Source organism: Ilyonectria robusta (genome assembly GCF_021365365.1).
Source record: "Ilyonectria robusta strain PMI_751 chromosome Unknown BGZ61scaffold_3, whole genome shotgun sequence".
Taxonomy (NCBI): Eukaryota; Fungi; Ascomycota; class Sordariomycetes; order Hypocreales; family Nectriaceae; genus Ilyonectria; species Ilyonectria robusta.
This window is the reverse complement of record NW_025764437.1, coordinates 232851-248269: the sequence shown is the minus strand read 5'-3', so window position 1 is coordinate 248269 and position 15419 is coordinate 232851. Positions and strand designations below refer to the sequence as shown.

Below are 15419 nucleotides of genomic sequence, written 5' to 3'. Positions count from 1 at the left end.
ATATTACGTCTGGTAATGGTCAAGCACAGTAATGCGTAGCGAGTTAAGGTGATTGAGGTAACCAAGTTATATTGATAGCTGAGGAGCTGCCCATACTAGATGTGCACTTCTCAGATGCCTATATACTAAGTGGATCACCCGGGCTCATAAAGCCCGATGGGTAATCCGTCGTGATAACAGTGAATCATCCTTAACACTCACCATTCACCTTTGTTAACCACCCGCCACGATCGTGTCGCCCATTACACCTTTTTTTTCTCATCTCTGAAAGATATACAACTCCGATAACTCTCGCGACCGACCAAGATGGCACCAAATGTCACAGAGAAACGCCCTCGAGGGCGACCAAGAAAGACTCCCGCCCCAGACGCCGCCGACGCCGCCAGTGCCCAGCCCAAACGTGGGCGTGGCCGCCCGAAGAAGACACAGCTCGGCTCGGATCCGAATCCCGACCTTGAGATCGACGCTGAGTTCGAGCCTGAGCCCGATTCTGAGCCTGAGATCGGTCCCAAGCCGAAGGAGTCCAACGTCGGCCCACAAAGAAAGCGACGCAAGCGGGCCGGGCCGACACCTGAGGAAACGGCCTTCGCTGAGACCATGAACAAAGGCTTTGCGGATGTGGCCTTCGAGTTGCGGAGGAGAAACACGAAGGTCATGGCGAGCAAAAGCAAGCCGTTTGAGGAAGACACTCTGGGCGATGCCATCGGCCCCGATGTTGTCTATGACGATGAGATGGAGAGAGCGTGGAGTGAATCTCCAGAGCTGGCGGGCTTGAACTTGATGCACGGCCCGATGATGAAGGCTTGGAAGATTTCCTTGCGCAAGTTCCGCTGCTCACCTCTCGCGATCGTCACACCAATGCAATGCCTCGCTTATCAGCCGATGAAGCCCACCCGGATTCCAGAGCCTGAGTTGTCGGAGACATGGGGGCAGACCTTCTGCACCAAGTTGGCGCACATCATGACCCACTCAGTCTGGGAACGGGACCCTTTGCTCCTGGTCATGGCCCTTCAATTCGCTGTCATCTGTCGCACTGATGATCGTCGCGTGTGGCGCATGCCCGAGACCTCAACCTGTAGGAGCCTCAAATGGCTCCGGAGGGCCTTGGACTCGGCAGGAGATGGCGCCCTGCCTGTGTCCATCAAAAAGATGCTCCAAGATGCCCGCGCAAAGGCTAACGATGACAAGGATCGACCAGGAAATCAGTCCAACCTGATGCATCACCTCGGAAAGTTGATTGAGGTCGAGAAGGGGCCTCATCCAACGGAATTCCAGGGATTCCAGGTCTATGCCGTAAACATTCACGACTTGGACACGATCCAGAGCGCTATCGACTCCTTTTCTGACAACGCGGGCTTTACTGCCTTCATGCCCACCGCGATGGCATACGAGGGCTTTCGTGAGTGTCGTGTCACCAACGACGTTCCCCGCGGCAAAGAACAACTCATCAGGTTCTATCGCCGGGAATTTCTCCACCAGAAAAAGGTGATGGAGGAAGCGTTATTAGCTGACTCGAAAAGCCCCCCATCACAATCTGGATCGGGTAATAATGGAGGGTTCCAGTCCGACCCCCCTCCCACTCCCCGGAGGCGGAGCCCTCCTCCTCCACCTCCGCCTCCTCCTCCACCTCCGCCTCCGCCTCCCCCTATCACAGAGAAAGGGCAACAGGCTAGCGTGGACCGAGAGAGTAGATATGGTTCTGATCGACCTCGTTCCTCTACATCAGAGGAATGGGAAGGGTTGGACCTGGGTCAAGATCACGGGCCTGACTCTCTGACTGGTCCCGATCGAGTTCCTCTCCCTACCCCAGAGGAAGGGAAGCGTGCTAACCTAGGCCAGGATCGGGGAAGTGTTTCTGACCAACCTCTCCCCTCTACTCCAGGGCAAGAGCAGTGGGTTGACTCGGGCCAGGATAAGGCACTTGACTCTGACCAGGATATGCCTGCCACGCCCGGAGTCCCCATCTTGTCCCTCGAGCAAGCCGAATTATTGAGTTCGGCCTTACTCGAGTATGGAACCCTGCATGAGCCGAGGACCATTATAACCTCTTCAAGATACCGTCAAGGTGCTCATTCCGTTAGAGAGATGATGCATTCGATGCGCGGACTGGATCTATAGTTCTCAACACTGTCAGCGAGAGAGAAAAGACCTCGTGGACGCCCGAGAAAGGACCATCTCGGGTGTCTCCCATCTGGTGCTGCGCAACAAGGGTTTCGAGTTGGATGAAATTTTCGAGAGGCTGTCATGATCAGAGAAGAAGCAGGCCTGGGTATTCTGGCGGCGAGAGGGCTGCCGGATGGAGGAGCGCGGATCTCAGGACTGGATCCAAAAGTTGTACGCGTAGAAGATGTACACTAATTCACGGACCCCATACTGGCATGGAGAGTACAACTTCATCACCGTGTCACGACGAACGTGAGTCTTATCGTGAAGTTGCTTTATTGTATCGACCAACTTCCACTGCGACTGTCCTTGCCACATGTCGGGTCCGTCACAACCCGCAACAACTGAAACGACCCCAGCGACTTCCTCCCGTCCCCGAAATCTCCAACCACCGTGTGAACCATCGCACTACTGGGGCTCTTTATGGCCACCAGAAACATCGCGTGCAGGATCGAGCACCATTTGTCCCTGCTGGCCTGTTGCACCCTCGTGCCTCCTCAGCTTGACTTCCAAGCAACTCTTCCATCCCAGGGGAAGCGATTCAATCCAGAATGGGCCCCCCGCACCGTACCCGCCGAGCCCCACGTCCGTGATGGTCATTCCCGCACGTCGACCCTGAGCAAACCGCCCCGTATTGAGAGGCATTGAGAGTGACCATGTAGAACTCGACTTCGCCGGTGCTGCTGTGCTCCTTTGTATAACGGTAAGCTTCCAACATGGCACTCTGATCCCCGACCCTGGCCGTATCCTATGTGGGATGCCGGTCATGAGGCTCGCAACGTTCTGCTGGCGTCCACCGCCCTTGGACTTTTTCGAGGCCGTCATGCCGTGGACATTGTTGTGCTCGTCAATAGCAGTGTTAATAGCCAGGAGAGGAACGGATTCGGCAAAGGGGAGGTTTCGGGGAGGAGAGGATTCGAAGTAGGGGGAGTTTCGGGGAGTTTCGAGGAGAAGGAAGTGTCGAGAGAGTATTCGATCGAGGTTCGGAGTCATATCGACAATGTTTCTTTGAGGGGCAGCATCGGGAGAAGAGGATGTTTCGAAGAGGATGAGGAGTAGGAGAGGAGAGGACTCGAAGATGAGGAGGATGAGTCGGGCTCAAGATCGATAACCCTCCCTTGAGGGACGGCTGCAAGAGTGGAGGAGGACATTTCGCAGAACTCGACGAGGCTTCAGAGAGGAGGAGGTTTCGGAGAAGGAGAGCATTCGACTGAGGCTCGAGCCCAGGATCGGGTGTCGCTTCTCGAGGGATGAAGACGGTCGCGCTTAATCGTGGTATCCACTATTCGACATTAGAACTGAACAGGCAACAGCTTAGAATGATGGAGAGATCCAGCATGCAGACAGAGTTAGAGAGAGCTTACTGGAGGGCATGAGTTTGTCGCGCTTGGCGTAAGTTTTGTTGACGCTAAGTCTGTGAAAGTTGCGGTAGAGTGGCTTAAGGTGAGATGCGACGGGATGATTCACTGAAATTCAAACGATCCTGAGGCCGAACCTCAATCGAACACTTTCCCCGAAACCTCCTCCTCTCCGAAGCCCCTCCGAGTTCCCCTCAATCTTTTCCTAGTTCGAATCCTCTCCGAAACCTGTCCAAAGTCAGCTGCTTCCGCAGACATCCAGTCCCAGACGCCCAAACATCCTGCGGAAATGGGTGGCGATGTAGGGGCCAGGCCGCTCAAGCATGTCGGTTGTGGTTCGAGCGCTCACAGCCTCGCTTGGTGTCTGCGCTGAGATGCCTAGGCCATGATGTAAGGCTGTCCCCTCGACAACAAGTTGGGCGATTTCGTAAACAGGTCCACTGCGATGGATTCTCGGGGACTAGATTCCAAAATTATACCTATGGATTATGTACTAAACCAATAAATATCTGAAGGGCATAACCATCACTGTGCATTGTGAACTTGAGACTTGTTGTGAACTTGTTTTATAACAACTATGTGCCAATTTCTCTCTCACTATGACTATCGTTGATGATGGTGCGTCTTTTGGAAAGTATCCGTCTAAACGTCATCGAAGTTCCTCGTTGGAAGGGGATTACTGGCCAAATAGCTGTGGATGGTCTCCTCCCCCGCGTTGGCGAAATGCCAGTCACTCACTAGCTGAATGGGGATCCAAGTCCACTCCTGTAAATCGACGTGCTGACCACGGCGTCTCAGAAGGTGGTAAACGCCGTAAACAGCCTCGGGGTTTCCGTCCGTCTGCCAAGCAGCATCGATCATGAGTCTGAACCACACGGCGATGGTGCCAAACCACTTCGCGGTCGAAATATCATGAGTCATGAAGACTTCTGCTCCATCATGGCGATGCTTAGTGGACGCAACAAGTTGGAACAGGTAGGCATGCAACAAGTCGACCTGTAGCTCCAACTCCTGCGGCTTGGTGAGGTCTTTTTCGTCGATCCCCTGAGTCATATCCAGATACTGGTTGGGGACGCCTAGGATGCCGAGTGCAGTATTGAGAGCCGCGATGAGGTCCTTCAATTCGGATAACCTCTGCGTGTCCACCGAGGAAGAGGTGTCCGGGATGGGAAGGTGACTGTGGCTTTTTCTGCATACGCTGGGCTCAAAGTCGCCGCTGCTGCTGCTGCTGTTGACAACCCTCTTCCAAAGACTTGACATGAGCCAAATGGTGCCTGTCTTGGCCATCCGCCGGGTGCATCCCCAGCAAGCATTGACGAGATCCGCCAAGTTCTCAGCGGACGTCTTCTCATCCGGATTGAAGAATCGAACCACCTCATGGGGGCCAACACACATTAGAGCCGCCACCTGGACCTTGACTTGTCGCACGAGACCACTCGAGGAGCGGCGCGCCAAGAAGTAGGCTAAGCGGTGGTCGTAGTCGAGGAGGGGGAGCACTGTCCTGAAGATGATGCGCTCATCGTCGGGCATCCCCAGGGTTATGTCGTCGCATCGCGAGACAGACGGCTGGGTGATGATCTCCTGACGGAGCATGCGGGCTGTCATCTCGCGCAAGGCAACATGCTCAGTAACGAATTGCTCGGCGATCTGATAGAAATCAAGGCCCCAGTGTGACATGCCGGCAAGGGAGCCAAGGAAGCCACCCAGCTGTCGGTTGGAGACCTTCAGGCGACGATATCCGTGACCCGCCTCAACAAACTCCTCCACGGTGCGCTCCTGGGTATCGATGTAGACGAATATGTTCTCCGGGAGACAGTCTGCTCTCCCGAGCCAAGATACTTGCTCCAGTCGTTCGTCTCGCGATGTAACCAGCTCCGTCGACGTGATCTGGCCAGTGACAGCGTCGAAGACGGGAGCGACGTCGGCTGACCCCAAGACAATGTGCACTCGATCGAAGCCAGCAATTCGACAAGTAGCATGAAACCCGTTACTCGCGGATATCAAGTGGCCAGGGGTACCTTCTACCCATTGAAGGTTGGCAACAATCAACTCACTCCTCTGCAAGCGAATTGACTCAGCCTCGATCCAAGGCTCCTTCACCTCACCTGACTCGTGGAGGCGCCGGAAGTGATCCGAGAGCCCATAGACGCGGTCATGTGGCGGAAAGCACATGATCATGTCCTTGGCGGCTGGCCCAGTCGTCAAATTCGAGTGAATATGCCTAGCCAATTCCAAGGGGTCCGCGCAAACAGTCTGGTACCCGGTAGGCAATGCATCACTCATGTCAACCTGAGGGGCTCGTGGAACAGAGTACAACTCGAGGAGACGCCCGAGGGCGGGTTCCTCCTCCCCCGGGGACACTGTCAATACCCGGACGCCAGCCTCTTTTCGCTGAGAAATGTCCATGGCCCAGTGGGCCGCAGCAACGAGGGCGAGAGCACACTCGCAGGGCATCTGTGGCTCGATGGACATGACGACGAGGACGCGGCTTGGCACAATGGATTTCTTAATCCACCCATCCGGTTGCCACCCCTTCTTCCAGGCGTCGGGGCCCTTGCCGATTTTTGCTCGATTCTTCTCGAGCAGGTCGACAAACTCAACGTAAGTGGCGAATGTCGGAGTACCCTCTGAGTTCGAGTCCCAAGTACTTTTTTTGGCGATATCGGTCTCCATCTTGGACCCAACGAAGATGATACAATCATCATCCTTAGTGACCGACTTCCAGATGGCCTGCCGGACAGTAGGTTGTGTGAAGTCCCCGTGGTTGACACGGAGGTGACGGAAGACGACAGGATCGGAGGAGGACGCCCAGTCGGCGATGGCGACGAGAGCCTTGTTGGTGGTGGCAGACATGTTGCCTATTCAGGTCAGCGGTGGAGATCAAAATGGCATCAGGGCAAAAGTCATAATAGTTACTGTTGATATTGTTGTTGAATTGCGAGAAAAAGGCTGGAGTTGGACGTGATGGTGAAGCTGTGAGGTGAAGTCCGCAGTTTGGGTGCCAAGTGGGTGCATGCATGTTACTTGACAGCTGTTGACAGATGTACTTTACCTAGGTAGGAACCTTAGGTAGGTGCCTAGGTAACCATCGTTTCATTTAAGGGCTAATCCTTAAAATTAGAGGCTAATCATTAACATTAGGGGCTAATCATTAACATTTAGGAGCTACGCCTGCGCATTGGGAGCCTCAATCGCAGCAATAAACCACTGCAACAACCCGCAAACGACACGATTATGGCTGTTCCCACTGCGACAATGCCGATGCCTGGCGGGAAGGAACAAATTCGACTCTTGGACGCTTTTGAAAAGAGTGCGGCACTGCTGGAGTTGTCGCTCCTGCTCCCTGAACTTGCCGACTCCCTTGAGGCAGACCCAGTGATGCAGAATCGGAACTTCTCCGTTTCTCGAACAGTCAATTCGATCCGAGGAGACGAGGACAACTCATCTGCAATGGTCAAACTTCTCCACAGCATGGATGAAGGTGCCATCAAGGCCGTTGTGCGAGGCACCGTGGCGCACGACTCGTTTCTCGAGAATGCCAAGTGGTTCAAAATGCCTGTCAAGGCTGAAGGGAAAGTACCCGGGGTCTATGTGATTGGGCTGAGTCGCGACGAATGTCAAGGAAAGTTCCTCAACATCGTCGAGATGGAAAAGCTGGTCGCTGGCATCCACAAGTACATTGAAGGGTTCAAGCTCTTGGAGACGTTGCCGCGCCCATACAGCAAGTCTACCCCGGTTCTCCCCAGGGAGCGTGAGCTGCTGGAATGGGTCAACAAGGTCGATTCCACAGAAGATGTTGCGCCTGGGAGCTTACCTGAACGAGCTCGCTTTATTGAAAAGGCCGGCGAGGTGCCAAGCATCGAGGCGCTCGCGTCCATGTTCAAGGGTCGTTGCAATCGAGCCCTGGATCCGATAGGATTGGTGCGTCAAGTGCAAAGCCCGTTGTATGTGGGCTGCTCGATTTGACCTACTCTCCCGGACGAGCTGCTACCTGCGAAAGGGACTTGTCGGACTAAACAAACCTCTCGGACTGACTGTGGGCGTCCTGGCAGCGCTTGATCTACCCGTCAGCCTCACCATCCAAGTGGCCCTGAGAGTCTGGAGACCGGACCACTTGCCTTTGGCGGAACAGCTCCTGGCCACTCTGGCTGGCAGCCTGGTGTATCAGTCGGGCTTCAACGCTACGGAAGCCGGTGGAACTGGGTCCTCCACCATCAAGAACGTACAATCCCTCGTCCGATCGCGTGCCATCGTCATGGCTTACACTGACGGCGAATCTGGATGCCACCTTGGCTGAGCTTGGGAGACGTGTTGACTTTGTTCAAAAGATCGACGAAGCGGATACTTGCCTTTCGGGCTTAGATGCTCAGTTGAACGAGGCCATAGCCCGTGCCGGAGACGTGTCCCAGCTACGCAGCTGGGGTGAAATGGAGGCGTTCATGGCGACGACAGATGCCGAGATGCAGGCGCTTTTGAAGAAAGCCCTTGAAATCAAACGCCAGTGGAAGCTGCTTGTGCGGATTAGGCGGATTTTACTCCAGCAGCATCTGAATGTCGATGAGACACAGAGAAGCACGGATGAATGAACGATGCATCAGGTGTGGAACATAAGACGGAACGACTACGCAAGTTCATCTGGATTTATCGTGAGACGCTTGGAACATCCTACATACCTCATTCGAACTCGGAGGTTGCTAAAGCCGCTACCATTCTCCTCTTGGGGTCGCACTCCAAGGGGCCGGATGGCCAGATGAAACAAGGCTTGTATAATGCTAGACTCCAACCATACGAGACGAAAATCGAATTTTTTAACCATGTTTGAAGGTCGTGGAAAACCTGCGTAGAAACAGCATCGCATCTGCAGGCCAAAATGATCAAACAGGCGTTGCTGAGGACAGCGGTTCATGCCCGTGCGCGAATACCTACCTGCTCTTGTTTGATGGGCTGTGCTTTTCGCTGACCTCTGTAATTTAATGGCCGATTCCCATTTTGCAGGCGCCATATAGGACCTACGCCTTAATATTTAGGGGCTACACATCAACATTTAGGGGCAGGATGGGAACCAATGACCAATTCCAATGGACGCTTTGACTGGCAACAAAGTCTGAGTGGCGATGATCTGCAGCAATGAGGGCAAGGGCACACACTCGCAAGGTGTTTGAGGCTCATGGACATGATGATGAGGACGCCGCTTGTCAATTCGATAGCACAATGCATGATTTAAAACACTCTTGAGTCCATTTTGGGCATCTATCACCCATCCCGTCCTTGTACATGAAACACCCCGTCGTCCCTGGTCGCTCGTCGACTCTGTCATGGGCGTTGGTTATCTCAAAATCCGACTCAAATCCAGGCTTCTCCTCTGGGACCGGGACCACACGCTAGGCCTTGTTATTAATTATATATATAATATTAAATATTAATTATATAAAAAGAGAAATATTTAATTATTAAATATTTATTTAAAATATAAGTAAATAGTATTACAACCTATATCATAACCCAGGCAGAACCCGGACGTACAGGATTAATTGGGACGGATCACTCCGGATTACTATAGGACCACGGTAATCTACCTGCAATCCGGTATTAAAATACTTTAACTTTTTAATATTAAATTTATATAAATTAATAATCTTTTTAAATAACTATAATATCTTTTTAATATACTCTTTAAAAATATATAAATTTATTTAAATAATAATAAAATTAATTTTAAAAATAAAAAAACTTTAAGTAGATAATTAAATACTTCTTATTTACTATTAAAAAAAGAAAATATAAAATAATATTAAAAGCTACTTTAATAGCTATAGTAAAAGAAGTATACTAAAACTTAAAGTCCCTTCTATATTTAAAAAAGAAAAAAGCATGCTGTTTATTTCTCAATTTAATCTCATACTTTAAGTAGGAATAGCCTAGCTAGCACAGGCCTTCCATACCATATTAAACTCCAAGTAGACTGTTAGCCCCATCACATTACCAGAGACATTCTTCCCAAAATACAACATCGTTAACTACCTGATTAATACTGCTGGTTTATTAGTGGGAGAGGCACTTAGTGCGGACAAAGCCCGCGAGAGCAAGAGTCGAGGATACCCTACAGCCCCAACAAGAGAGCGTCTTGCAATCAAGAGTAGCTGGAAGAAAATAGGATAAAAAGACTGTTAAGCATCTGATCAAATACTTCTGACTGTAATAAGAGAAAGGAGATTAAGAAAGAAGGGATAAGAGCTGCTGCGACAGCTGAATAAGGGATAGGTCTAGCGATAAAGAGTGTCTTCTAAAAATTTCAATTGAGAAAGGGAAAAAGCATGCCCATCTTTGTCAAGGTCAGGCTCGGCCTTTAAGTAGTATCTAGTCTAGTGGGCTAGACCTACTGTCATTAAACTCCGATGTGTCTGTCATCACCATCACACTGGCTGTATTCTTGTTAGTGCCTTGCAGTTAAGAACAAATTAATGCAGCTCGATCTAATAGTGAGCGTGGCTGTTCACACCGGTGCGGGTGCTGGAGCCGCTGGACGAGGAAGGAGGATGGACGAGGGAGGGGGAAGGAGCACCTTCCCCAGGCGTTGCATTCCCACAATCAGACCCGGCCCTGGCGCACAAGTTCTCGCAATGACTCCAACACACAAAATCAGACAAGATGAGCAACATGAACCAAACTATTCTGGCATTGAATGCCCAGGGTCTGAGGTTGTTCGACCCTCAGGTCGTCAAGACCCGCATCGCCGACGTCGTACTCAAGAAGACAACGGTTGAGGAGGCGCTGAAGAAGATGCGCCGCGGACACATTGACAAGGCTGTCGAGGCTGGGTACACCCCAGAACTTCGAGAAAAAGTCCTTGGGTGGTCAACCCAATTCGCCGAGGTGGCTAACCAGATCAGAAACGTCCAGGACGACATCGATCAGGTTTGTGCCATGGATGCACAGCTCATCGAGGCAGCCAAAGCGGCTCAGAAGGCCGGGCAGCCGATGCCGACTCCACGCGACCATTTCCTCCAAGTGATTGTCGAGCTTGGAAAGAACCAGCATGAGTTCCAGGACGTGCTGGATGCCCTGGGCGCATCGGGCTCTTTCACGCCCGAAATTCAGGAGATGTTGAACGCAGCAGGACAGGCGGCTGACGCCGTGCTTGAAGGCGTTGAGTGCACGCAGCGAAGTCAGATGCTCGGCTTCAGGGGCTCGCGACCCCCAGAGCCCAGCGTGTCGGGGCTGAAATATCGCCTTGCCTCCCTTGAGAATGAGCTTGAGGCGGCTAGACAAGACGCCAAAGTCAAGGCCGAATCCGTCAACTCCCTGACACGGGATGTTGCTGATCTTAGGGAGGAGCTGTCCAGCGAGAGGGCCAGTGCAAGGCGCCCACAGGTTGATGCCACCAAGTCGGCTGCTGAGGTTGTCAGGCTAGATAGAGTGGCTCGACAAGGGAGAGTCGAGGCCACCTCGATTCAGTTGGACCTCGATGACAAGTCTCAAGAGCTCAATGCTTGCTTGGAGACCCTGGGCCAAAGGGACGAAGAGTTGATATCCACCAAGGCGAAGCTGCGCGACAGCGACGAGTCTTTGGTGGCTGCAACGGTGAAGCTCGGCGCCCGGGACCTTGAGATCACTGCCCTTCGGAGCGTGCTGCAGGACCGAGAAGAAAAGCTGCGAGACTTCACTCAGCAGCTCACTGCCGTCCAGGACAAGTTGCAGGCCTCTGGACGGCAGCTCACAGCCGTCAAAGACGAGTTGCAGGACTCTAAATGGCAGCTCACAAAGGCCCAGAAAGATCTGTTGGATCGAGATGGCAGATTACTGGACTCGAGGTCGAGCGAGCTGTCTAAACTCAGTGTGAAGTCCTCCAAAGAGCTGGCAAATACCAACGCGCAAACAGCATTCGTAAGGATGAAAAGGATCTACGATTGTTAGTTGCTTCTCCAACGTGGACCCCAAAAACGACATTCGAGAACGGCTTGACCCTCGCGGTGCGGTCGCTCGTCGTGTCCTGCAGACTCAGCAACCCGAGGAGACTTCAGTCACCGACGTTGGCTGGGACACGAACGGGATGGACTGCCTCGTTGCCGTCATTCGGCGCATCTACGCCTTCATGCCCGGGTATTTCCTCGAGAATGAAGCATTCGCTGCCGCCGAGGAGAAGAACCCCATCCTCCGTTACGCCTGGCAGATGCTCGATATTCCGGAAGAAGCGACCGACGCGACTCGGGCCCAGCAGGCAGCAGAGAAGAAGGCCGTCATGTCCAAGTTGTTCCCTGGCGATGCAGAGACAGCTACCCACTTCCAATTTCTCAACTCAACGCTGAGCCTCATGAGCGACACATTTTGGTCCCTTCCTCAGTTCCACCTGTTCACTCCCCGCCTACAGAAGGATGGAGGAGACTCAGTGTGGCGCGTGGTCCCTTGGGATCCACCCCAAATTGTCGCCCAGAGCATAATTGTCCTGGACCGCATTGATTCTCCCGGAATGTCCCTCCAAGAAGCAGTCGATTCAAAGTTTGGGGTGCAGAGATGGTACGACCACGACCGCGAGGCCGATGTCTTGCTTGTCTGCAAACGTCCCAGCGTTGTTCGTGTCCATTACTACAACAACCCCGATCAGCCAAGCCGTTCCTTCGACGAGCTACGCACTTTCGACATGCCCTTTACTCGATTCGAAGGAACCAAACCCGTCCCAGACGGTAGCTGCCGCTATGCCCTCATTGCTATCGTAAGACTTTGTCCCCAGGGTTCCGAGGATGTGGAACACGTGCGCCTGTATGCGGTTGGTGGCTGTAACGCCAGTATCCTTGCCAAGAACCCGGCCTTCAACGCGAGCGAATGGTCCGTTGGAAGCCCATCTTCCCACGCGTATGCCTTGATCTTTGGCCGTGCGGACCACACCAGGCTTGCAGGATTCCCCGAGGTTAATCCCGACGCCCCGGACACTCTCGAGGTCGAGGCAATGATACATGCGGGTCTGCTGTCGCGCCGGGCTGTCTAAGTGAACCAGGGTCGCGGCGTGTTGTATGGGACAAGCACTGGATGGACAAATACCGTGGATGGAACAGCGAACGGGTGTTCGCTTATTTTTCATCTATGCCACGAGTACCGTGTGGATGCCGTCAAACTCGCTTTGACCTACTCAATGCACGAGTCAAGTTGGCCAGGCCAAACTCGAACGATGGACATCCAACGGCAGGCCCGAGAAGCGTGACGGAAAGATGGATCAAGTAAGGGATCATTAGATAAAGGCATGAAATGTCAAGTCAGAGATGCAGTCTCGCCTTACTTGTGTTGGGGAAGCCGTGATGTTTGAGTGCTGGGCCCAAACGTGACGATGCAATGGGAATCTGACCAGATGCTTATGGAACACCACTCTCAAGAAGAAGAACGGTATGCAACAGAGGGGATCTTTTGAGCAAGAAGCATTTAATATAGCTAACCTCAAGACCAGTTGTCAACCCAATGGTGGAGAGGCGCAGAGGTGGATGCCGGAAACTGATGCAAATGTCTTTGTGGGCCTGATTACATCTATGGACACAGGTACAGGAAGCAGGCTGGCTGAAAAATTCGCCTATGGATAAGACTACAGAGACGCGATTCCCCTTCTCATACTCGCGAGCAGCATCACCCACCCGTTCCGAGTCCTTCAGTCAAGGCCGCCTTCTTGAAGTTGGATGGCTCCAGTGTGTTGGATTCCGCTTCCACTGGCCACCTCTGGGTCTGTTCATGGTGTAGCGCATGGTCACATCCACTTCTCCGGAATGGCTAAGCCCAGCGAATGGTCGGCGATCCCGACGAGGGTGCCTTCATTCCCAGGCTTGTAGCTGAAGCCGAAGCTCTCAAGCGTCATGCCGTCTGGCACCGAGCCAGAGTTCTCGGTCGTGTCTGGGTCGGCGGTGACCATCCCCGCAGTGTTTGTGGCGACAGTTGTCGGATCGGCGGTGCTTTTGTTGGCGATATCCGTGTCGACGGTGTCTGTATCGGTAGTGTCTGTGTTGTTATTGCCTTTCTCCACCGTGTCCTTGCCCTTCAGCCACCCGTCGTATACCACCGACCGGCCATGCTCCATGTCAGCAACCTCGGGACGGTATTTGGCCAGTGGATCACCCATCAGACACGACCGGCCTTGCGGTCTTGAGGCAGGGATATCTTGGCTTGGTTAGGTGGAACTACGGCATGGGATGCACTGGGATGCTTGTGACATTCATCAACGAACATGGGCAATCACTTTTACAGCGCAAGTAACGATAGAATGATACATACTCTGACATTTCGCCCATCCTTTATTGTACAAAGTCTTCCATTTGCCCACCTACTGGCCACCCATTTCGTCGTCACTGCCCGGTTCCTGGTCGAACTCCCGACTGTGACCAACAGGCACACTGGAGTTATCCTGGAGGGACACCTCCCCCCAACCGACCTGGGCTCCTTCCAGGTTGTCCACCGTATCCAAATCACCAAGGTCCAGAGATGAGGGAGGGCCCCGATCCTATCCGTTGACAAGAGGGTGTTCATGCCTCTGCGCTTCGTCGCGGTCGGCAGCTCTGAAGCCCTCGGTCAAGATGCTTGGGTTGGCCTTGACCGCGTTTGCACGATGCGCGCGAAGAGCAGCGAAGAGATCCTCTGGAGACTTGGGCTTGTAATTGGAGGCCGTTCGGGCCGGGGCACTCCCGCCCTGCGGGTTCGGGGCTGCTTGCCTCTCAACGGCAAACCGAGTGGACAAAGCGGACTCCGAGGGGAGCTTCACGCCAGGGTTGCTATCCACAGGCTGCGGCGCCGGCTCGTCCACATCCTCATCCTCGATTTCCTCGATGACCTCCTCGATGCGTCGTCCGGTTCTCACGCGATCCGTCATCATTCCAGAGTTCGAGGTAGTTTTCAGGGCCCGGATGGCTTTCTCCTTCTTTCGGGAACGAGCCCAGACCTTTTGGTCAATGGAGGCGTCACCCATCCGCTGTCCCTCAATGACGCTTTTCAGCCTGCTGATTTCAGCGGCGGAGTCGATGGCCTTGCTTTGCAGGCGCGCGACAGTGGCTCTCTCTTGGGCCAAGCTTTCCTTCAGATGGTCACGTTCCTGGGTTAGGAAGTCGACTGATCCGGCCTTGACATTGGCTTCTTGCCGGGCTGCCTCCAGCTGGTGCACAAGTTCAGACACACGAGATTCCAGGTCTGACACCTTGGGATCCACGGCACGGGAGACATTGAAGTCGCGCATCCGGTTAGGCTGCGCGTCAACTCCCTCCAGCTCCGCCTCGGCCGCTTGAGCTGCCATGTCCAGCGCTTGCTGGACTTCAGGCGTCAAGCTCGCCCAGATACCCTCCAGCAAAAGCCGGTTCCTTTCAAGTCGAGCGATGACTTGGAGAAACGGGACTCGTGGAGAAGGGGTTGAGCTTCCACTGGGTCGCTCTTCGGTCGCGTTTGGTTCCATGGCGACTGGGTCGTGTTAAACTTCTTGGTGGTGATTGTCTTTGAAGATGTAAAGAAACCCCAGCGACAAAATTTCAGTGCGTGCAGAAGTTTGCTACCTAGATTCATCGTTGTGTCTCTAAGAGATTAAACAAGTTTCGCCGAACTCCGTTGACTGTGAATCATACTGCCGAACCACTCAGTCAATATCTGGCGCTTTCATGCTCTACTACAGCGCTCGTTCTGTTCCTTATGCGCGCCCCTCGGCCTGGTCCACCCTTTTGCTGATAGAATACCAAGGCCTGCCACTGGCATCGTCTTAGGTTTGCATTGCGTTTGAAGCCATTCTTGAACATCTCTCGCCCATCTCTTTCTTACGGTTGCCCACTGTATCAAACTCTCTCTTTGTAATGTGTGTGTAGAATTTTTCCCCTGGCAGCGCAACTGGGAAGGCATATCCTGGATCGCCGGGGTACCTGGCCACCTTGCTGTCCTCCGATCTATAGC

At 53.2% G+C, this 15419-nt stretch overlaps 6 protein-coding genes across 6 annotated transcripts; 3 read left to right on the top strand and 3 right to left on the bottom strand.

Moving 5' to 3' along the window:
• Positions 1–208: 208 nt before the first annotated feature.
• BGZ61DRAFT_559885 (uncharacterized protein) lies at positions 209–2263 on the top strand. The gene has a single exon (XM_046255779.1). It carries the CDS (start codon positions 307–309, stop codon positions 2116–2118), a length of 1812 nt encoding a protein of 603 aa, XP_046109094.1. The 5' UTR covers positions 209–306; the 3' UTR covers positions 2119–2263.
• Positions 2264–2571: 308 nt separating this feature from the next.
• Positions 2572–3156, bottom strand: BGZ61DRAFT_473046 (uncharacterized protein; the record flags this gene model as incomplete). The annotated part of the gene is made up of 1 exon (XM_046248410.1): positions 2572–3156. The coding sequence occupies one exon, from the start codon at positions 3154–3156 to the stop codon at positions 2572–2574; it is 585 nt and encodes a 194-aa protein (XP_046109093.1).
• Positions 3157–4163: 1007 nt separating this feature from the next.
• Positions 4164–6374, bottom strand: BGZ61DRAFT_527659 (uncharacterized protein; the record flags this gene model as incomplete). Its single annotated transcript, XM_046253143.1, has 1 exon — positions 4164–6374. One exon carries the CDS (start codon positions 6372–6374, stop codon positions 4164–4166), a length of 2211 nt encoding a protein of 736 aa, XP_046109092.1.
• Positions 6375–6755: 381 nt separating this feature from the next.
• BGZ61DRAFT_473044 (uncharacterized protein) lies at positions 6756–7818 on the top strand (the record flags this gene model as incomplete). The annotated part of the gene is made up of 2 exons (XM_046248409.1): positions 6756–7442; positions 7522–7818. The coding sequence occupies 2 exons, from the start codon at positions 6756–6758 to the stop codon at positions 7816–7818; spliced, it is 984 nt and encodes a 327-aa protein (XP_046109091.1).
• A 2351-nt stretch (positions 7819–10169) lies between these two features.
• BGZ61DRAFT_527657 (uncharacterized protein) lies at positions 10170–12504 on the top strand (the record flags this gene model as incomplete). Its single annotated transcript, XM_046253142.1, has 2 exons — positions 10170–11405; positions 11518–12504. 2 exons carry the CDS (start codon positions 10170–10172, stop codon positions 12502–12504), a joined length of 2223 nt encoding a protein of 740 aa, XP_046109090.1.
• Positions 12505–13995: 1491 nt separating this feature from the next.
• BGZ61DRAFT_473041 (uncharacterized protein) lies at positions 13996–14934 on the bottom strand (the record flags this gene model as incomplete). The annotated part of the gene is made up of 1 exon (XM_046248408.1): positions 13996–14934. The coding sequence occupies one exon, from the start codon at positions 14932–14934 to the stop codon at positions 13996–13998; it is 939 nt and encodes a 312-aa protein (XP_046109089.1).
• Between the last annotated feature and the right edge of the window lie 485 nt (positions 14935–15419).